This window comes from Gouania willdenowi, chromosome 20, assembly GCF_900634775.1.
Source record: "Gouania willdenowi chromosome 20, fGouWil2.1, whole genome shotgun sequence".
Taxonomy (NCBI): domain Eukaryota; kingdom Metazoa; phylum Chordata; class Actinopteri; order Blenniiformes; family Gobiesocidae; genus Gouania; species Gouania willdenowi.
Window position 1 is genome coordinate 8336796 of NC_041063.1, and position 23706 is coordinate 8360501.

At 39.7% G+C, this 23706-nt stretch overlaps 1 protein-coding gene across 1 annotated transcript; it reads right to left on the reverse strand.

The window, feature by feature from the left end:
* Positions 1 to 2498: 2498 nt before the first annotated feature.
* On the reverse strand, positions 2499 to 22336 carry LOC114454138 (calponin-3-like). The gene is made up of 7 exons (XM_028434370.1): positions 22179 to 22336; positions 4460 to 4581; positions 4323 to 4389; positions 4103 to 4240; positions 3903 to 4019; positions 3368 to 3514; positions 2499 to 3244 (listed from the first exon to the last, which is right to left on the reverse strand). Exons 1-7 carry the CDS (start codon positions 22233 to 22235, stop codon positions 2900 to 2902), a joined length of 993 nt encoding a protein of 330 aa, XP_028290171.1. The 5' UTR covers positions 22236 to 22336; the 3' UTR covers positions 2499 to 2899.
* Positions 22337 to 23706: the final 1370 nt, after the last annotated feature.

A 23706-nucleotide genomic window follows, 5' to 3' on the forward strand; every position in this document is an offset into this window, starting at 1 on the left:
TGTTTTTGTTGACAAACAAGTGCCAACAGTAGTTAATATAAAACTAGTAAATAAAAAGAACAGACAAACTCAGACTTATTATAAAAAAAGAGCTGAACAGGTTTTCTTATTTGTCTTGAAAAGTTCTTCATACACAAATGCAGAACACTTCCCACCTTCGATGACGTATATTGCAGATTTATCTTGATTATAAAAATCAAAGCCTCGTTTGTTAAAGCATTTATTAACATTAATTAATAAAAAAATACCAAGTAAACTCTAACTGATAAACTCTTATTTACGTGTTGTTGGACTGTGCTGCCACCATCTGGAGAAAGTCATTATTACATCCTTTAAACTGTTATCACTATTTATATACTGTTCATCATCACTGCTAAGACTTTGAAATATTTATGATCACCAGAATATGATAACAATAATAATAATGATATGCTGACAGGAAGCTTCATTCCTCTAAAGGTGTGCTGTGGTATCTGCAGCAGATCAGACAGCAGGAAGTTTATTATTATTTGGCCCATATTATATAGTCATCTTAAAGATGTAAATCCTTGTTTTAATCAAAAACAAAATGAATTAAAAGTGACCAAAAAAGTGGTGGAAAAGGTGGTGAAATGGGATTTAAAAAAACACAGAAATTGGTTAAAAGTTCCAAATTAGAGTGGACAAAAACACATAGAAAAAGTGATTTAAAAAAAGGGTTTAAGGCGTCAATATTGAAACAATTTAAACTGGCAAATAATGAGCATGACAAATGGTGAATGTGATTAAATTGGGAAAAAAAAAAATCATGAAATATGGTGAAAAGAGGTTAAAAGAGACAATAATGGGTCAACATATGTGACATTAGGTGGAAAAGTGGTGGAAATGGTTTATAAACTTTATAAGTGATGAAAATGTCTTGAAAGTGAAAGAAATGTGCAGAAAAGGCATTGGAATGTGATGTAGAAGTGTCATAAATGGGAGTAATGTAGCAAAAATTAATTAAAAGTTAGATGAGCACAGCATTGATTTCATCAATTAACTTTAGCTAGAAAGATCAAATAACTACAAATTAGTTTTATCAACAGGTAAGAAGTCAAACAAACATTGATCGATGCCACTTGGTGTTAATAATTATAAATCACACCTGTAGGTACTATTCCTGTCCACCAGGGGGACACACCAAACTGTGCATGAATCTGTTTATGCTGCTTTCTAACAGTAACTAAAGGTCAGAGTTCACACACACACTGCAGGGCCTCTGCTGGCCTGTGATTGGTCGGCTCTAACCCAGCAATGTCCTCCCTCTGAGGCCCCTGTGGTTGCCATGGTAACGACTCTTTTTGGACTCTCTGTAATTCCAGTGGCACAAAGCCCTGATTATTCAGAATGTGGAGGGGGCGGGGCTTAGAGGGAAGGCCACTGCATTCTCACGCAGCTCATTGGCTGATCCCGCTTTGTCTCCAACTTCTGGAAAACTGTGCACGCTACACACACTGTACACACACTGATCTACGTCCAGGGAAGAACTGCACACCAACACATTAGAGCCAGTCCACCATCTCTCAAGATCATTTCTAGAACTCATTTAAAGTCAGAAGTTTAGGAATGCTTGTGGAATCTTTAGTGCTGCTGTTGTATAAACACACACTACACTACTTTGGTTTTTCCATGTGGAAAGTTGCAGTGTTCTATGTCTCTAATGATATCTGTGGTGGACCATGTGGTGGATAGGCTGTGGGGTGGACCATGGGGTATATGAACCATGTGGTGGACCATGTGGTGGATAGACTGTGGGGTGAACTATGGGGTGGACCGTGTGGTGGACCTTGGGGTGTTCCATGTGGTGAACCGTGGGGCAGACCATGGGGTGGATGGACCATAGGGTAGATGGACCATGTGGTGGCCCATGGTGTGGATGGACTGTGGGGCAGACCATGGGGGAAAGGACCATGTGGTGGGCCATGGGACGAACCAAGTGTGAAGCTTCACCAGCTGCTCCATCAACTGCATCCTCTCCTCAGCACTCACACTTTGTTTCTCCGCCTCAACTTTGCCTTGCTGATCTAATCCATAATTTCTCTGAGTTGCCGCTTGTTGTCTTCCTGTTGTATTTCTGCCATTATTGTGCGTAGACCTACCTCGACGTCTACCTGCCATTTTTCTTGAGCTTCATCTTAGTCTGTTTGTCCACATCTGGCCCTTATCTATCTCTTCAAATTAGTTCAAGTCGTGTTTGTTAAGTTTAAAGAGCAGTTTAATATCAACTGTCGGAGGAGAGAAACTTTTAAGATGCCAACTTTGCGGCTCCACAGTCTAAGTTCTCATGATGAACATCGATGTCAGCCTTAGAGTAAAAACCAATCTGAGCATTAACACAGGAAACTACAAAGAGTTAGTGGGTTTTTTGTTGTTGTTTTCAATACTTTTTCGTTACTTTTGTTGTTGTTGTGTTAGGAGCTATTTTTTGTATTTTTCTGTAATTGTGTGTGTGTTGTTGACATCACTGTTGAGTTCAGTTTGTGGGAAGTTTAAGACTTTATTTAGAACAAAGTGTTTCCTTTAAAAACATCTGATATTGTGCTGATTTACACTCAAGTCACTGTAACACACACTCACACACACACACGTACATACACACAGACACACACAACATATCAATACCTGATAATCCAGGTTTGGTCTACATGTACATGTTATCATCACCAATATAAACTAAAGAATGAAGGAAGTAGGAAGGAATGACTGTGGGAGAAAACACAGAGTGCACATGGACAAACAGTGCACGTATTCTTCTGTCCTGGTGGCTGCATGGGGGAGGAGCTTCACCTGATGCTGAATGCGTTCCATGGTCCAGACTTAGTTTAAAAGAAGAACTCAAAGCACAGTCAGAAGTTAAAAACATGGTGCTGATACTGCTCTAGTAGTCCGTGTTATGCTGGCTGTAGTGGGAGCTGTAGTTGTCATGGTAACCGTGGTACTCATCCTCCTGGAAGTCGGCCTGATAGTCGCTGTCGCTGATGTCGGATCCGTTGGACCCGTTGGTGCCGGTTCCCTGGCTGCCATTGGCCAGGACAGGCTCGGTGGGCGGGGCACAGTACTTGGGATCGTAGACCTGTCGCCCCAGGCCGTACACGCTCATGCCCTGCTGAGACGCCACCTTGTTGGTGCCCATCTGTAGGGAGATGGTGGAGTTATCTGCAGGCTGCAGCGCCACCTTCTGGTCAAAGATGTCTCTGCGTGTTCCTGGAGCTGACATGCCCGCCTGAGGAAGACAGACAGCGTGTTACACACTCATCAACTCCTGGGAGAGAACCTAACGTTAGGCCTGCTGGTCAAATAACCAATGGGAAGAAGAATAAAAAGAACAAGGGGTGTGGCCTCCTACCTGACTGGCTCCCTTATTGGTTCCCATTTGCAGGCTGATGGTGGTCTGGTCGTACGGTTTGTCCGTCTGAGTCTTGGGGTCGTACAGGTGTCGTCTGGTTCCGTACGCCGTCATTCCAGCCTGACTCGCACATTTGTTGGTTCCCATCTGAAAAAAAGAAATGGGATTCATGGGAGAGGGGCACCTGCTGTGGTGATAATTAAAGGAACGTAATCACAGGAACATCAAAGGAACATTATCAGAGGAATGTAATCGTAGCTACGTTATCACAGGAACATGAAAGGAACGTAATCATAAGTAATGTTATCAAAGAAACTTCACAGGAACGTTATCACAGGAACATAATCACAGGAACATCAAAAGAACGTAATCACAGGAACATCAAAGGAATGTAATCGCAAGAACATAATCATGGGTACATTATCAAAAGAACTTCACAGGACCGTAATTATAGGAACAACAAATAAACATAATTACAGGAACATAATCATGGATACGTTATCAAAGGAACTTCACAGGAACTTAATAATATCACCTGCAGGCCGATCACACACTGTCCCGCTTTGATCTTCTCATCATCAAAGTGCCGTGCTTGTTTGTCTGCATATTTGACACCGATGTTGACTTTCGTGTCCATTCCTTTGGTTTTGGCCTGCAGAGAGGAGAGGCTGGTCAGATGACAGGAGATAGTGGGGGGGCGGTGCAGAGCCTATCAATGTGGGTGTGGTCACTCACCATGCTGGCCAGGGCGAGCAGCGTGGTCTGGACCTGTGTCAAGTTCCCGTTCTCAAACAGGTCGTTGGCCTCAAAGATGTCATTGGGCTTCAGGCCGTAGGTCAGGATGGCTTTGATGAAATTACCCAAGTTTTCAAGCTGTGGGGCGACAGCACACACAGTGAGTGTGAGGAGGAGGAGCCTATCAGAGCAGTGTGTTAGTGACGGTAGCTTCTCTTACTTTGTGCCAGTTAAGCTGAGACAGGTTGATTTTCTTCACTGAGCCTGGAGCCAATTTATTGATCAGTCTGCACAACAGGACACACATGTATTAGTGTGCGTGTGTGTGTGTGTTACAAGCACACTAAGTGGACCTACTCGCAAAGGATGACTCCGTCCTTCAGGCCTCTCTGGAAGTTCTCTCCAATAGACATTCCTGTCACCTCCTCGATCCAGAAGCGTAGTTCCTCCTCCTTCTGTGAGTCATACTTCTGAGCAATCTGAAGGACAAGAAAAAAAAACAACAACATAGTCTGTGTCGTAAATGTCCCAACATACTACAAATATACTGTCTAGTATATACTATAGTATGATTAGGATGATGAGCAGAACCACTGAAGTATACTTCCAAGTTTCCCAAGATGCATTTGCAACCTACAGCATTAAAAACCTAAAGCACACTGAGGCTAAATATCTCTGTTGATTCTCCACTTTTACTTTGAAAGTTCTGAAAACGTTTGAAGTGAGAAAGTGACCAAGTAGAATATCAACATGTGCTCATTTGATCCATAAAACTCACGTAAAAACACATTTCATTCACACATTTCACACATTTTCAGAGACTCTCCATTGTGCTACTGACTAAACTTCCTGTTAACTTCAAAATAAAAGCCCTATTTACAAAAGGAGTAAAAAAAAAAAAACTAATGGAAAAGGGGATGTTTGATTTTTAGCTTGAAGTCGGTCCCTGGACCATTTTACATTCAGCTCCCAATGCATCATGGGACGCTTGAATATGACTAGCGTGCACACCGTGCATACTTAAAAAATGTCCCCATATAGAGGTTTTGCAGCTGACGTCACAGATCATGTGATTTTTGTTTATCAGCCATCTTGAATGGCACTTAGTTATCAAAATAATACTACGGTGTTTCACAGCTGTGCTGCTGGATGTACAAACAGGCATGGCAAAGTCCCTGGCTTGTCCTTTTATCATTTCTTAGCTGGCAGAAAACAACGTGAACAATAGATTGTAGCTGTCAACCGCAAAGTTTGAAACTCAGTTCAGAGTGAGACTTTTGCTGCAGTGGCGGTTCGGTTAAAATCTAATAAAAGACATCAATTTGTACAAATAAATCTATTTATTTAGCATTTAACATTTCTTAGTGCAAGGGGTGCTTAGTTTGTGTGTGTGTGTGTGTGTGTGTGTGTGTGTGTGTGTGTGTGTGTGTGTGTGTGTGTGTGTGTGTGTGTGTGTGTGTGTGTGTGTGTGTGTTCTCCGGCCATACGTTTACAGCACGTATCACAGACAGCACCGCTTTTACAGTTTGAATGATCAACTTACGGAGTTACTAAAGGATGAGTTCACTCAGATTGTAGGCTTATTCAAGAACTTAACCGCTTTAATTTTGCCGCGGTAAATTGAGGAAGTGTACATCCTCTCTCTGCAGCCGTCTCACTGTAGTGGGAGGGAGGGGCTGCTGTCTCAACTCTACAGACAGTGGTCAACTTTGAGTGACTAGGTCGCTCAGGAGCTAGTCGCCGGAATCACGCAAGTCAGGCTGCTTGAAGGGAGTTTGCTTGAAGTCGCGTCATTTACATTGATTTTGAACGTAATCTAGTCACTTCAGTCGCGCTTGGTGTGAACGCACCATTATCCTGGTAATTTCTTTGCTTGAGATATATATGGTCTCATGCTCAATGCGTTTTGAGTGTACAGTGTGCTAATATTAGCAGGAGTACTGCAAACAGTGTCAACAGTGATTAAAGTGTAACTGTGTTACGTGAATTAGGCATTCTGAGGTGGATCTAGTATAACTTAAAAGTATAAACCCTGGTAAATGTGGCTTCATTTATAGACTGTGGTCTGCTGACATGCTGATGTCATCCAAGATGGAAGCATAAACAAACCCTGCATGATATCAGTGACGTCAGCTCAAAACCTCTATAGTATACATCTGAGTATTTCTCACCTAATTAATCTATTCATTCATACTATCTAATGTAAACGCACTACATTAAAGCAATATCCGTATCCGTAAGAAGTCCTGGTGTCTGTTGTTGTTCAACATCAGAACTCTTGGAATGTCTGTCATACAATCAAATTATTTTTTGGGGGGAGGGGATGTTTGCTGGGAACAGCCACACCCAGTGTGTCACCATGAGCTCCCACTGTTTAATAAAATCCATCCTTTCACTGAAACTAACACACACTGAGCCTGACGTGCACCACACACTCTAAGCTCCGCCTCCAATACAACACGAGTTTATCTGAAAATGTTCACAGAAACTGAAGTTGTCATTAATCATTGATACAACATCTGCATGAGCTGGATAAACATTAATGGTAGAAGGAATTGGATGGATGAGGAATATTTACCTGTAAAGTGACTGTTACATGCATATTAAATACACTAAATATATTAATTACACTAAATGTACTGTATCAGTCTGTGAACCATTTCATGCTGGAATGCAATGAAAGAAAAACAAATAGTTTTATTTCTTTTTAATGTTCCAGTCATTTTATTTTGAAAAGATGTCACTATCCCCAGTGAGTTTCACTTTCTTCTTATTCTTATTTCTACAAACTCCTGCTCCTTCTCACTGCTCCATGTCTGCATACCAGTCCTTTTAAAGCATCTTATGGTTATTTCTAACTGTTATCAGGCTGTTGCTAGCCTGCTACGCTAACTGTCCGTTAGCTCTACTTCAATGATGGAGAAACACAACTCCCACAAACTGTACCAATTATAGGGCCCAAAAGTTTTTCATTTTATTAAAAATTTCGTGTTTTCCACATTCATTTTTTTAAAATTCTGTTTTTCAAGAAATATTCATCAATTTTTTCAGAAAATGTTAGTTTTTAACTCGTGTAAGGACACAAAATAAATACAAATAAAAAAAAAAAGAAAACCGTAATTAAACAAAGATGTATGTCAAAAATGAAAATTTAATTTTACATGAGTAAGATACAATTAAAAGGTAGATATAAGTTGCACTGACGTGGATTATTCTGACTGCTTCTTTTTAATTATTTATATATATAAAATGTAAGAGAGCAGCATTAATGTCATATATTCCCCCCAGGGAGCAATGGTTTACTGAATCTAATCAGGTTTAGTAAGTTTCAGGTTTATTAAGATCAACTTAACTTAAATTAACCTAATTTAAATGATAATAATTAAACAAAAATAAATGGACACAAGGATGCATCACTAGGGGACATAATATTTTACAGTATCAAAAGTTATCAAGTTATTCATGAACCTAATTAAACATTTCAAACCAGTTCTTTACACAGTTCTACTCACTCTGGTCCATATTAAAACAGATTTATTACAGTACTTCAGGGTTCCCACAGTCTGAAAGAAAAATAAACAGTGGACAGAAAGCAGAGGTGGAGAGTGTGTGTGTGTGTGTGTGTGTGTGTGTGTGTGTGTAGAAGGGGAGGGGGGGGGGGGGGTCTGAGGAATGTCAGGAATGTGGTGAGTTGGGCTGAGGAACACGAACTGATGATCTACCTCTGATCATAGCCCAGCTTCAGGAGGATCTGATCCTCCTCTGATGTGTCCTCCTACCACAGACCTCCATCCAATCAAGTGTTAAAGCAAGGAAACAGTCCAACAAGCAGAACTGTATCCCTCCAGGACTGAGTTATGAGTTATACAACCCTGCACAAGCTCTTTAAAATGAAATCAAAATGATAGGACATCCCTCCACCTTCTCCTCACCTCACACATGATGGATTCAACCAATAAGAAGCAAAAAGCTCAGAGAAGCTTCATGTATGAGCTGTTTCAAGATTTACCCAATTCCATGTCAGGGTTTACACATTTATGCATCACATTACACTTTTATCTTTTTTTTTAAATATCATCTTTCCCTGTTTAGCTTAACTTCCTGAAATTGTACCAAACATGTTAAACTGTAACACGTAGCGCAAGATCTGAGCAGGACTTTGTGCACAATTTGACAAATTCGTCTGTCTTTCTTAACCCTATTTCAGGTGAGACATAGTGTGTAAATCTGTGATACTGCCCCACAACATGCATGTGAGGAATTATCTTGTTACATTAGGGCCTGGTTTTAAATAAACAGAGAAATAACATACATACACCTTGATTTTTCAAGGTGCTGTATACTACAAATCATACATACTTTTATTACTTATTTTGTATTAAAAAAAATGCAGTTTTTTAAGGGGAGGTATGATGAAAAAAAATCACTTTATAATGGTTTTGCTACAGTGATATACATTCCTTTAGCCTCATTCAGAGGGACAAAGTTGAAAAAGGTCAGTTTCCTCCCTCCCTCGTTATTCCACATTTTGTAAAAAGTCAGCTCCAAACGGGCGAGTTGGATTTTCCCCGGTACCTGACATCATCAACCCGAATCTCCTCCACCTGACAATCCTGACTCCTCCTACCATGGACATAATACACGCCTCCTACCCTACCCTATAAAAATGTGACCTCCTCCCTCTCAAACTATCTTACACAAATTCCATGTGTGTAATAACATTACATGGCCAATTAAAGGCGAAAGCCCCGATTTAATCTTTAAATCTTAATCAAACTATCTTACAGTTAAAAGAAACACTGCTGTTTAATATATAATATATGTTATACTTGATTGCCATATATGTAAATGCAAACTGTACTACTGGATGCCCAAACTGCACTACTTTTTCTGCTGCTTGTGTCTGCAATCTTTGCGATCGTGTCGGGAGTCACTGCTCAGAGCCACAGCCCCATTGCTTACAGCCATCAGCTGTTAGCACTCCATGCTAATGCCACACCAACCGATGCAGCGAGACCCGACATCCCTCGTGAACTGAGGAGGAATCGACGGGGATGTATATGGATTTGTGGCTCACAGCGTTAACACCAGTAATCTGTGGCACATCACTATCAAGGTGCAGTTTTGTAGTACGGACATAGATGTGTATGTCCCTGTGGAGGACGAGGAGGAAGAGGATGTTCAGCCGCTGAGAGTATGAAGGTCCACCTTCACATCATAAAACAGTTTGTCTGACTCACAATCACAATAGCCGCTTAAACAGCCATGTGTTTTACTGTAATGTGCAGTTTTTTGGCTGAAAACAATAACAACAGTGTGTGGATAGCAAAAGATAATCGCTAGTGATCAGCTGTGTGTGGAGTCAGCCTCTATAGACACGCCCACTCATTAATATGCATAAGTAAGCCGCAAATCAGCCCGTTTTTACAAATGCTCTGAAAGTGTCTTTTCAGAGGGCTAAAACTCCAGAAAACAGGTGAGTTAGGGAAAATAAGCCTCAAATACTATGTTGTTGGCGTTCTTAGAATAAATGGAGATGGGCGAAAAACAGCATGATATAGGACCTTTAAATGAAGGGTTTTATTAATGAGGAAGAAAAAACCTAAACCTATTAACTGGTTGGGCCACCCTTAGCAGCAACTACTGCAATCAAGCGTTTGTGATAACTTGCAATGAGTCTTTTACAGATTCAAATTCAGAAAACTTTATTTATCCCAGAGGGGCAATTCAGGTTGTGTATGTAAATATGGGAGTGTTCAGTTTTTCGTTTGACATAAGCCTGTTTACTGAGAATCTGCTACAGTCTCTCATTATTCTCCAGCCGATGACGTGGGATGGCGTTGCCGTAGAGATGACCTCGAGAGATTGTTAGTTGGGCCAGATCGCAGGTGTTCATCCAAAGTAAGGGAAAAGTCAGAGCGACGAATCAACATCCATCCATAAAGAGTGTGGAGAAAAAAAAACAGACCTTGACAGGCTGTTCTCAGGAGGACGAATGAAATAAGAGAAGTTGTTTTCAGAAGGGCTAACCACAACCTGACTGCCAGCCCTATTGTTCCTGGCCATTTGATTCAATAATCCAATAATGTGGCTATTTCCTTTGAGACAAACTCTCCACTTCTCTTAAAGTTCACCATGGTGGAATCCATCAGAGAGATTGGCCCCTTCCATCGATGACAAGCGGCTTTCAATATTGCTGCCAACGTAATCCGAATTTTGCGAAAAATCAGAAAAATGCCAGATCCAATCAGCAGAAGACCCGTTATCATAATTCCAATCTGGTGGTGGATGACATACAGACTCTCCCAATGCCCGTCTTCCTTGTTGAGAAATTTGACCAAAAACAAAGAAAGACCAGCTGATCAATTCCATGATTTAGATTTAGGATCGGGATGCAGATAAAGGCTCCTATTAGATTAAAACAAGACAAAAACTAGACGAAGAGCAGCAAGCAGGAAAAACAGGAGGGAGCGAGGGAAAAAGCGTTCTCCTCCTCTGAGTGCAAGCAGGAAAGAACGCTGTGGAGGAATTTTGGCCGACTCATCTTTGAAGAATTGTTGTAATTCAACCACATTGGAGGGTTTTCGAGCATGAACTGCCTTTTTAAGGTCACGCCACAACATCTCAATAAGATTAAGGTCAGGACTTTGACTAGGCCACTCCCCAAAGTCTTTGTTTTGTTTTTCTTCAGCCAATCAGAGGTGGACTTGCTGGTGTGTTTTGGATCATTGTCCAGCTGTAGAACCCAAGTTGGCTTCAGCTTGAGGTCACGAACAAATTCTGCTTCAGGATTTTTTGGTAAACAGCAGAATTCATGCTTCCATTTATCACAGCAAGTCTTCCAGGTCCTGAAGCAGCAAAACAGCCCCAGACAATCACACTGCCACCACCATATTTTACTGTTGGTATGATGTTCTTTTTCTGAAATGCGGTGTTACTTTTACGCCAGATGTAATGGGACACAGACCTTCCAAAAAGTTTAACTTTTGTCTCGTCCGTCCACAGAATATTTCCCCAAAAGTCTTGGGGATCATCAAGATGTTTTCTGGCAAGAATGAGACAAGCTTTAATGTTCTTTTTGCTTAGCAGTGGTTTTGGTCATGGAATTCTGCCATACAGGCCATTTTTGCCCAGTCTCTTTTTTATGGTGAAGTCATGAACACTGACCTTAACTGAGGTAAGTGATGCCTGCAGTTCTTTAGATGTTGTTGTGGGATATTTTGTCACCTCTTGGATGAGTCGTCGCTGCGCTCTTGGGGTAATTTTAGTCGGCCGACGACTCCTGGGAAAGTTCACCACTGTTCCGTGTTTTCGCCATTGGTGGATAATGGCTCTCACTGTGGCTTTAGAAATGGCTTCATAACCTTTTTCAGACTGATACATTTCAATAACTTTTTTCTCATTTGTTCCTGTCTTTGGATCTCGGCATGATGTCTAGAGGATCTTTTGGTCTACTTCACTTTGTCAGGTAGGTCCTATTTAAGTGACTTCTAGATTAAGAACAGGTGTGGCTACAGAAATTGAACTCGGGTGTGATCAACCAGTTATGTTTTAACAGGAGCTGGGGGGCAAACACTTTTTCACACAGGGCCATGTAGCTTTGATTTTTTTTTTTTCCTCATTAATAAAACACTTCACTTTGCATTTTATGTTTACTTGTGTTATCTTTGACTAATGTTTAGATTTGTTTGATGATCTGAAACATTTAAGGGTGGAAAACATGCAAAAAAGTAAGAGATCAGGAAGGGGAAAACACTTTTTCATACCACTGTATGTTCCTGTCCACTGCACTCCCATCGTCTCACTGTTAGAGGCAACAAGTGTGCATGTGGGCGTGGCTAGGGCTGGGCCATATGGACCAAAACTCATATCGCTAAATTTTTTTCTCAAAATAGCAATATAAATCTTGATATTTTTAACTCAAAGTCTGACCAGAATATAAGTTCTAGGTAAAAAATTGCTGATGCAAAATGTCACACAGGCACATTTACTAACAAAGAGCTGATCAATGTGTTCCACTTTAGTCTGTTTCTCCTCTAAGGGACAGCACGTGTGAGTGAGTTCTATAATGTGAGAAGTGATCTGTGAAGTAGAGAAAGAAACCGCTCCTAAAACCAGTATTTTAATTTTTTTTAAAAAAGCTGTAAAATATAAATATAGTGATCAAAATAGAAAACTCAATATATTTTGGAGTAATTCTGTGCGTTTGTGTCATCAAATTGTTCATTTTTGTAGAAGTTTTGTGAGTTTTCCAAAAAGCTTTTGTCCTTTTGTGTATTTCTGACACATTTATTAACAAACAGCTCCACAAAATGTTCCACCTTAGTCTGTTTCTCCTGTAAGGGACAGCACGTGTGAGTGAGTTGTGTCTTCCTTCTAACCAGGGGTGGTAAGTAACGAATCACATTTACTCTCGTTATTGTAACGAGGTCTCCTGTGCGCCTCGTCCTCCAGCAGTGCCTGATAATCCACTGTGCATCTTTACACATTCTGTGCGAGCTTCTTTTTATAACAGCTCCAGGTGTCGATTTCAGCAGTTTTGCGCAATGACCATATTATTTTAATTACAATTATTATTATTAATATAAAACTGTATTTGTAGGCGCATGCACGTCACCCTGGTATCAGTATCATTTTTTCTTCCTTCGGCTCATTCCATTTAGAATGTTTTATAGACTTTATATAACGTAATGTACGCATTTCTTGCTTTCAGAGGTGATTTATTGGATCTATTGACAAGTATTTATCTCATTAAATTGACATCCTTGACATTTATTTTATTTTATTGTATTTTGCCAGATTAGCCACACCATGTCTTGTTCTAATGCACATTATTTTTAAAATGATGTTCTCTAATAAACTGTAGTAATAAAAAAGAACCTAGTTTGATCTGTGTACATGTCTTTTTTATTGAATGGGAGAGATGCCCCCCTCAAAAAAAAGTAAAAAAGTAACATTTACTCTGAGTACATTTTAAGTGAGCTACTTTTACTTTTACTTGAGGAGTAACTTTACTTTTACTTCAGTAGATTTTTTCTGTACTCTTCCACCCCTGATTAGAACACACACAGTAATCATCTAACTGAGCTTTAAATGTTCTGAGAAGTAATTGTGTTGTGGTCTGTGCATCAGTATTATGGGTATACCAGGAACTTGTGCAATGAGAAAGGTTCCACGCTGTTTGAAGTGTACAAAAAGCAACTAACTATTTTTCTGTAATGAATTAATCACAATGAACCCAGCACTAATAATATTGTCCCAATGCATGCATGTGAGGTATTTCCATGTCCTATTGAAGCCGGATTTAAAAAATGAGCTAAATTAAAAAAATATTTTCAAAAATCAACTGTTACTAATTGGTCAAACTTTTTGTTGCTGGTATGGTTTATGGTTAAACTATTAACCATGAACATCCCTAAGCAGAACCAGTCATTAACACGCAGAGCGTCTCCTGGTTTTAAACCCCTGGTGCCTTTTCACCATGGGCCGAGAACCTGAATCCCTGCATTCTGCAGCGTTTCCAACAGATAGATGATGGATTAAAACAAACAAGAAGTGAACCAAAGCTGGTGAAAGACAGCCACGCTGCAGCACTATCAAAATAAAACATGTAAAAATAATCAAAAAAAAGTCAGAAAACATATTTAATAGATGAGGCCAGTGTGAGTAAAATAGATGAATATCACGTCTCATTCCCAATAATCTGAGCTCTCACACATTTTATAAGCTTAGAACCAGAAACCACATGAATTAACTTATTATTTGATAGAATGTTGGAAAGTTGTTGTTTCCATCCAATCAGTGATGATGGTTGTGTGTCTTTGTATGTGTCTAAACAACATCTCTGTGTAACTGAGGCATTTCCTGCTCATTTGGAGCAAAGCACCCATTCATTCATTAATTACTGCTTTGTTTATTAATAATGCTGATGTTAAGCTTCATTAAGCAATGAAGCTCTGCAGCTAACAGGCTAGCACATTAGCTATAGCTTCTAAAGCTCTGCAGCTAACAGGCTAGTACATTAGCTATAGCTTCTAAAGCTAACAGGCTAGCACATTAGCCATAACTTCTCAAGCCAACAGGCCAGCACATTAGCTACAGCTTCGAAAGCCAACAGGTTAGCACAATAGCCACATGCTGGCACATTATCCACAGCTTCTAAAGCCAGCAGGTTAGCACATTAGCCATAGCTTCTAAAGCCAGCAGGTTAGCACATTAACCGCAGCTTCTAAAGCCAACAGGATAGGACATTAGCCACAGGCTAGCACATTATCCGTAGCTTCGAAAGTCAACAGGTTAGCACAATAGCCACAGGCTAGCACATTAGCCATAGCTTCTAAAGCCAGCAGGTTAGCACATTAGCCACAGCTTCTAAAGCCAACAGGATACGACCTTAGCCACAGGCTAGCACATTATCCATAGCTTCTAAAGTCAACAGGATAGCACATTAGCGACAGGCTAGCACATTATCCATAGCTTCTAAAGTCAACAGGATAGGACATTAACCACAGGCTAGCACATTATCCACAGCTTCTAAAGCCAACAGGCTAGCCCATTAGGTATAGCTTCTAACACCAATTGGTTAACACAATCACCACAGGTTAGCACATTAGCCATAACTTCTAAAGCCAACAAGTTAGCACATTAGCCACAGACTAGCACATTAACCGTAGCTTCTAACACCAACAGGTTAGCACATTAGCCATAGCTTCTCCCTATTTCTGCTTTGTTCTACTTATTTTAAATGATTAGTAGCACTAATGTTTATTACATCATGGGTCACATGCACATGCTAACTCAGCACATAATTATTAAACACAATGTTTGACTTTTAATAATATTTCCTGCTTAGGTTGAACTGTATTAGAAAACCTTGTGTAATAGAAACTAGTCAATAAGAAAACTTTTAATATAGTTGACAAGTTAAACAGTGTGTTGACAACCTCCCTAACTATACATTCTTTATGTTTCTGTGACTTTGCTCCAATTCTAAAATTAAAGACTTGTACATCGGTTTTATTCAGAGAATGTTATTCTTTTTACAAAATAAATGTGCAGTATCTATTCAGATAAAATAAAACATGTGAGAACAGGGGAACATGGAAGGTTCCAGGTCCAGTGTGTAACATCTGAACAAATATTGAACATTATTTACTGTGACAACAAAATACCAACATTTAACAGCAGCTGCTTTATTAACACCTGATTAGGGATGTAACGATTAATCGTAAGGCAGTTAAAAATCGATTCATAGGTACCACGGTTCACATCGATGCTCTGAAAATTGAATCGCAGTACTTTTTTTATATATTAATCCTTCCAGAAGCGGACGTGACGGGCGGAATCTGCTACTATTTTCTTTCTGGCCGCCATTTACTGTTAAACATGCTCATAAATAATTCTTTACTCCTTTAGCACCAAAAGTATATCTGTAAGATTACGTGAATATCTGTAAAAGTCATGTCTTTCTATTAACTCTGTCTGCTAGCATAGCTTCTCTTCTTCACTGGTGGAATAACTGCATGCCAACCGACCACTGGGTTACCAGCGCCCTCTGCTGGTCTAAACAAATATCTCACGTAAATACAGTAAAATGACTTTTTTTTTTTTTTTTTTTTTTTTAAAGTCCAATCGTTAAGGCACAAAATACATTTTCAGTTGCACTTTTAAAAAGAAAAAGAACTATTATGCAGTTTTGAATTGTTTATTATAGAACCAGAATTTAAATTAATAGGCTTCTTCATTTGTATTATTCCTTTATTTATTTCATTCAAGATTTATTTTTAGTTAAATTGCATCATTTTGAATAGTTTATCAAGGGATTCTTTTGACAATGAAAAATAAAAGGAAAATAGTACAGTATTTTCTCCAAAAAAATAAAGGAATATTTTTCAGTCATTTGTCAACATTCCCATATTGTAAAATAAATCGTGAGAAAATCGTATCGTGAACCCAGAATCGTGAATCGAATCGTATCGGGAGTTGAGTGAATCGTTACATCCCTACACCTGATTGATTAAAAATCACACTTTTTTTTAAAAGAATATCAGGATTAGGGTTGGGCATTGTTTGGAATTTAACGATTCTGATGCCGATTCTCAATTTCGATTCCTGTTCTAAACGATTCTCGATTCTGATTCTTTGAGTTGTGCAGGTCAACAGGTCACAGATCTCACAAGATAATTCTTTAGTTTGAAAAAACCTTCACACAGGCCATTTTTATTAAATCACTTATTGATATAGTTTAATTTGGTTGTTGTAATGTAACTAGGATATTCAATTAACAAAGGTTTCCAACTGTAACTGTAAAAGTGAAACTTTCTGAAATAAAATTACAAACAAGTTGTCATTAGTCTAAAAAACATAGAGCTACAGGTAGATGTGAAACTAAATAAAACAAACTCAAACCCTGGAACAGTCATGTGACAAATCAATCAATAGTTGTTGTTGAGAATTATTATTATTATTCTGGATACAGTGGAAACAGAAACTGTACAAAATAGTTATATTGTGAATTTGTTTATATTGTAGGGAACATATTATATACATTAATGTAATTGGAGTCTAAAGCCACAAAAAAACACCACTTTAAAAAGAAAATAGACTAATATAAGACCTCTTTACAGTTATTAGGGTAATTCTGCGCTGGTGGCGACATATTCCAAGATGGCGGCGGCCCGGACTACAGCCGACACTATTTAATAAAAGCCTTAAAAGACATGGATATAATGAAAAGAGTGGATGGACATAGACATGCAGACTTTCACACGGACACACACAGACTTATTAACGTCTGGTTGAAGCGCTGTTTATATTGGACGGTGTTTACAGGCAGCCTCGGGGCAGCTAAGTGCCTGCTGGGATCCTCTGGGGGCATCAGAGCAGATCGCCTGTATTAAATAGACGGTGTGGCTGATGTATGTGTTTCTGGATTATTCAGATTAAAAAGAGTTAAAACAATCCATGAACGCCTGGAAGTCCCTTTGAGTCCAAGTGTGCAACAATTATTTTGACGGTACCGATTTAATAAGGCACAAACAATAGAAAATCCCCCCTACGTTGCTGAGAACTGAACTTAGGGGGCGCCAGCACTCCATAGGGGGAGCAAAATTACAACGTTGGGGGCCCCTACCGCTCAACAGCGGTGGCGAGAACCCTGTACATTGTGTGCAGCAGTAAAAGGTACATGGTTATGTTTAAAGGTCTGAGGAACAGGACTGTGGAAAGGTTTGGGAACCACTGCTTTAGATTATTTAGGGAAGCTTTAACTGAAATTACATAAGATTACATCGCGAGACATTTGACATGTCAGTTTGCAATATTTGGACACCCTCAGCCACCAGTTTAACAAGAACAATACCATCAAATGTTTGATATTAGGGCTGAACGATATATCGTTATCGTATCTATATCTAGATATGAACTTTCAAGATATGAATATCGAAAAAAGTAACGATATAGACGATATAGATTTCTCCTCTTCCCGCTCGCCCTGCATACAACTCTGGCAGTTACAACAAACATCACTTTAACGAGTGCCCTTGAATGCACCGCTAAGGCCAGCGCGCACACACGACAGAGACAGCGGATAAATTAAAAAGAAAGAAAGAAAGAAAATGAGTGCGGGAGATAATGCGGCCGGTGGCAGTGCAGAATCTGATTTGGTGCCAAAACATAGATCATCCTCCATAATTTGGATGTATTTTGGAATCAGAAAGGACGATGTTAACCAGATTGAGGTGTTGTGCAGGTCGTGTTTCGCAAAAATTGCGACTAAGCAAGGTAGCACAACAAACATGTTTCACCACCTGAAACAACACCATCGTGTGCTGCATGAAGAGTGCATGACCATGAGAGAAACACCGGGGACTTCTCAGTCATCCCAAAATAAGCCAAAGCAAAGTTTTATTGCTGATGCGTTCAGTAGCGTTACGCCGTACGAGTCGACGTCCACCAGACATAAAGAAATTACAGACGCTATAACATACCACATTGCTAAAGACATGGTACCTGTGTACAGTCTCAAAAGAAGGCTTTAAAAAAATGGTTCGGACGCTGGACAAGCATTATAAAATACCATCCCGAACACATTTTAATCAAGTGGCTATTCCGAAACTTTATAATGAGTGTAAAATGAATGTTGAATCCGTGCTCCATGATATCGATCATTTCGCCACAACCACGGACCTGTGGTCGAGCCGGACAACCGAACCTTACATTAGTTTAACGATCCATTTTATTACTACAAACTTCGAACTCCAGACCCGCTGTCTGCAGACATCATTCTTCCCCGGGGAGCATACCGGGGATAATATAGCGGAGGAGATGAGAGGTGCGTTAGCAGACTGGAACTTGAAGGAGGACCAACAAGTTTGCGTAACGACTGATAACGCATCGAACATGATAAAGGCTTTGGAGGTGAATGGTTGGACGCGCCTTCAGTGCTTTGGACACAGGCTACACCTGGCAATAGGTACCTTTTGCTATGTTTATTTTTATTTTTTAATTACTTTCAGACAGAAAGAGGGAGATAGGTGTGTGTGTGAGAGAGAGAGAGAGAGAGAGAGAGAGTGTGTTAATTATTTTGTACATCTATTTTTCCAAGAAAACGCAGTGAAAGGTGACAGCCGGATCAGCCGTGCAGCAGGTGTCTGCAAAAAGTTGGTGTGCCACTTCTCACACAGCTGGAAAAAGAGAGTGGCACTTGAGCAAGCCCAGAAACGCCTCAACCTTCCAGTCCATGGACTCATAACTGAGTGTCAAACTAGATGGGGGTCTAGGGTGCTCATGATTAACAGGATTCTGGAGCAGCAGAAAGCACTCCATGAGGTCCTCTCAGAGGACAGAAACACCCGGCACCTAATTCTTGGATATCAAGATCTGGATGTGCTGGAGTCAGTCAGCAAGGCACTGGGACCACTGCTTGAATTCACGGATGCTCTGTCAGGGGAGGATTATGTTAGTGTTTCACACATCAAACCAGTACTCAGCCTGTTTAACACAACCATCTTGGCACCAGAGGAGGGTGATACGGACATGACCAAGTCCTTAAAAGAGAAAATTCTGGAGTACTTGAATAGCAAGTATAAAGAGAGAGTTACACAAGAACTCCTGGATGTGGCATCCTTCTTAGATCCAAGATACAAGACACAATACATCAGTGTTAACGACGTCCCCATCATCAAAGCCAGACTGGTGTCAGAGATGAAGACGATGGAACACAAGGTAAAAATAATGGTTTGAATGGAGTAAATGCATTTAAGTGCATTTAAATGCATTATCTTATATTTTAGTAAATATTTAAGTTTAAATTTAGCTCATACAGTAATGATCATTCATATATAAAACTAATTAAATTCTTTTTTTGTGTGTGTTGTTTTTACTATTTTCTAGCATTCTGTTGAGTGCAGAGAGACCAGAGTGGAAGAAGTTTCACCCCCACCCACCAAAAAGGCTAAGAAGTCATTGGCAAGTTTCTTCAAAAGATCCACCACAAGTGCAACAGTACCAATCGATCCCACTGCTGCCATAGAAGCTGAGCTGAGTGCCTACATGCAGTCCCCCACAATTGACAACGAAGAGGACCCCCTTCTGTGGTGGAGATTAACTCACAAAGTCAACTTTCCCCGGCTCAGCAACATGGCAAGAAAATACTTGTGCATGCAGGCCACCAGCTCTCCCTCAGAGAGAATTTTTAGTGCATCAGGCAACATTGTGAGTTGTCAGAGGTCATGTCTGAAGCCAGACATGGTTAACAAACTAGTGTTCCTGGCAAAGAATCTGTAGAAGTTGTGCTGCCTGTAACTACCTCTGTTCTGTTAGTAGCAAATGCATTTTCTGCATACAGTTATGTGATCTTTTGAAGAATATAAATGTTGTTGCACTTCAATGCACTTTCAATGTTCCACCAGCTGCTGCATTCGTTATTTATTGTTAAAGCAGAGCTGCAGTAAAATGTTAGATTTTTAATTTATTTTTTCATAATTTATTTTAATGTTGATGACTGGCAGTGAGTTCTTAAAAATAAAACTGCACTTTCCACATTTTTTTTTATTATGATGTTTTTATTTTTCAGAAAAATGCCTGGTTTTCATCGAACCCGTTGTCATATCTTATCGTATCGTATCGATATCTAGCATGAAAATCGAGATATGAAATTTTGTCCATATCGTTCAGCCCTATTTGATATGGTCCTAAATCAAGTGTTTTGTTTGTATAACATATTTACATTTAATTCTTAGCTAAATTTTGTCATGCAATAATTTGTATTTTGAGATTTGTGATTTTGGACATCAGTTCATGAGTGAAATTGGACATTTGTTACACTTTCTAAACATGAAGCTACCGGTTTTATGAGAGAAAATAGTGCATAATAACACCCCAAAACATGCATGAGACATTCTCACATTATATTGGGGTGTATATGAAATGAATTGTAACAATTCAAACTGCTTTTTCTGTTTCAAAATGTAAATTCCGTGTGAACACTACGATACCATGACACACCATGAGCCAAGCCAACGTGCACAGTCAGGATGAGCGTTAATCAGCTTCTTTTGACAAAACTCTACACCACAACGTGTCAAACTGAAGGCCCGGGGGCCAAATATGGCCCTTTAGAGCATCCAATTCCGCCCGCAGCAGAAAGCTAAGATATCTAAAGAAACTATCATTTTTTGGGCAAATTAAACTAATTCAGTTGTAAATATCTCAGCTAGATATCTCCAAAATAATACACACATTGTGTGTGTGTGTGTGTGTGTGTGTGTGTGTGTGTGTGTGTGTGTGTGTGTGTGTTGGAGTGAGCAGGCTCAGAATGTAGAGAATGTGATGAAGTCATGGTTCAGACATTTCCTCTGAGCTTTACAACCTGTGGTGTCTGCTCCATCATTAGTGTGTTTAACTCTGTCATCACTCACTGTTTACTGGAAGAATTTAAAAAAACACATACACACACACACACAGCGGGGTTCTCAACATTGGGGTCAGGACCCCTTTTGGGGTCATGAGATGCCTTTTCCACCATTTTTGGTCACTTTGAACCCATTTTATTTGTGATTAAAACAAGAATTTCCATCTTTAAGATGATTATAATAATAATAAACTTCCTGGATAACAGTGGATATTATTCAGATGAATAAATAAATGTGTTTATCACAGATTCATAGAACAATGGATCATCATTTCACTGCTCGCCACATGACTGTTCTTCAATGTTCATGTCTGTGTTCAACCACCTTCAGTTGCTTTAACACACCTCACCTATGAAGTGGACATATTTCACGTGGGTCATGTGACTTGGGCTCGAGCTGTCACTTCCTGTGAGCGTCTGCTAGCTCACATTTAACACAGATTGTGTTCTATACACAGTTATCGTGTCTGTGACTTGTTTGTGTTATCAACACTAAGCACAGGCTGTTTAAGCACAGGCTGCTTTCTAAAGTACACATTACACTGGTCTATGTAGTAATTACACACACACACACACACACACACACACACACACACACACACACGCGCGCGCACGCACGCACGCACGCACACACACACACAACATCAGATCATTTCTTGCTACCAACTGTGGAATCCTTCATCACTGATATTTCAAACTGACCCTGAACGCATCACGGCCTGTAGAGACTCTGGTTGGGTTTGTGAGACATTTAAAGTTTCCATTCACACTGTGGGAGAGAGGACACACACACACACGCTACGTGGCAGCACAATACACACAGAAAATAACACACAGAGACAGAAAAACTCACACTGACAAAAAAAAGTTTTTTTTTTTTTTTTTAAAAAGTTGGGGTTTTTTTTTTAAAAAAAAAAAAAAAAAACACACACGCACGCTGATGAAGTCCTAAACCTCTCCCTCACACACACATACACACACAGAACCAGGTTTAGGTTTAGGCTGCAAGACAAAAGCTAAAACTTTAGCTGAAAAGAACTTTAGCTGAAACTCAGAAACTTTATCACAATCATTCTCTATCTCTAGGGCGTGCTGTGCTCCAGGTCTTTGTCCGTAATTAAAGTCCCGCTCTATCCAGGTCCAGACTCGGGCTAAAACACTTACTTTGCTGCGGACCTCCGCGGACAGTCCGTAGGCCGGTCCTTTGTTAAAATGCGTCATGTTTGTGGGTTCGAGGCTCGGTTAAAGTCCGGTGATTAAAGTCGGTCCTGCTGCGGTGCTGGAAGCGGCTCTCTGTGGTCTGTGGATGGAGCCCAGCTCACAGCCAATCAGAGAGGACCTCTGCTGCTGGAGCCGAGCACTCAGCCAATCAGAGAGGACCTCTGTTGATTGAGACCAGATCTCAGCCAATCACAGCAGAGCACTGTTGATGATGCCCCGCCTACCTGGAAAAGTTAACAGTTAGCTGAAAAACTAACAGGGACACGAACTTTTCACATTTTTAATGAAATATATCTAAAAATAACGATGAGGATATGTTGAGGAAATGGTTTTAGACATTTTTAACTTTCATTCTGTGCAGTTAAAATGACGTGATTTGGGGGGAACAGTGACGCAGTTTGACTGAAGCAGAACGACATTAGATATCTACAACATTGATTTTAACTGGACAGAACTGAATATTAGACATCTCTAACCCAGGGGTTCTCAACCTTGGGGTCAGGACCCCCATTTGGAGAAGTGAGACACTGGAGGGGGTCGCCAGATGCCTTAAACTAAGAACACTTTTTGAACAATTTCTGAAACCATTTTTGCTCATTCTTACGACACCAAACTTTTTACATTTTACTCCATTTTCATCACCTTTTATTTCCATATTTTTGCTTCTTTTAATGCATTTTTGCTACATTACTCCTATTTCTGACACTTCTCTATCACATTTCAATGCCTTTTCTGCACATTTTTTCCACTTTCTAGACATTTTCAGCACTTATAAACGCTTTCCACCACTTTTCCACCTAATATCACATATGTTGACCCAATGTTGTCAATTTGAATCCTTTTACCATATTTCATGATTACTTTTGCCAATTTAACCACATTCACAATTTGTCAGGCCAATTATTTGCCAGTTTAAACTAATTGTTCCAATATTGACACTTTGAACCCTTTTTACCACTTTCTGTCCGTTTTTGTCCTGCATCTTTTAACCAATTCATTTCATGTGTAAACAGGGTCATCTATAAGGGGGAATAAAGGGAAGAGTTTTTTGGGGCCCATTCATAAAGTCAGCAAAATTATAGTTCATTCTTCTATGAATCTGTGATAAGCACAATTATTTATTCATCTGAATAATCTCCACTGTTATCCAGGAAGTTTTCTATTATTTAGGCCAAAGTATATAGTCATCTTAAAGATGTAAATCCATGTTTTAATCAGACGTACAATGGGTTAAAGGGGAACATAAGTGGTGGAAAAATAAATTGGTTAAAGTTGCAAATTACAGTGGACAAAAATAGACACAAAAGGTGAGTAATGTATTAAAAGGAGCAAAAATATGGCAAGAAAAAGTGATGAAAATAGGTTAAAATATGGTGAGTTTGGTGTAGTTGTAGAAAAAAGGGAAAAATAAGGAAAAATGGGCTCAAATTGCACGTTTGATGTGCACGTTTTCACAGGTGCAGACCTTTAG

Bases quoted from the DNA above. Each gene is read 5' to 3' on its own strand.
- LOC114454138 (XM_028434370.1), bottom strand. From the start codon at position 22,235: ATGACGCATTTTAACAAAGGACCGGCCTACGGACTGTCCGCGGAGGTC. The intron at 4,020-4,102 runs GTGAGTGACCAC...TCCTCTCTGCAG, and splicing joins TGCTCGCCCTGGCCAGCATG to GCCAAAACCAAAGGAATGGA. The intron at 3,245-3,367 runs GTAGGAGGCCAC...TGTCTTCCTCAG, and splicing joins CCAATAAGGGAGCCAGTCAG to GCGGGCATGTCAGCTCCAGG.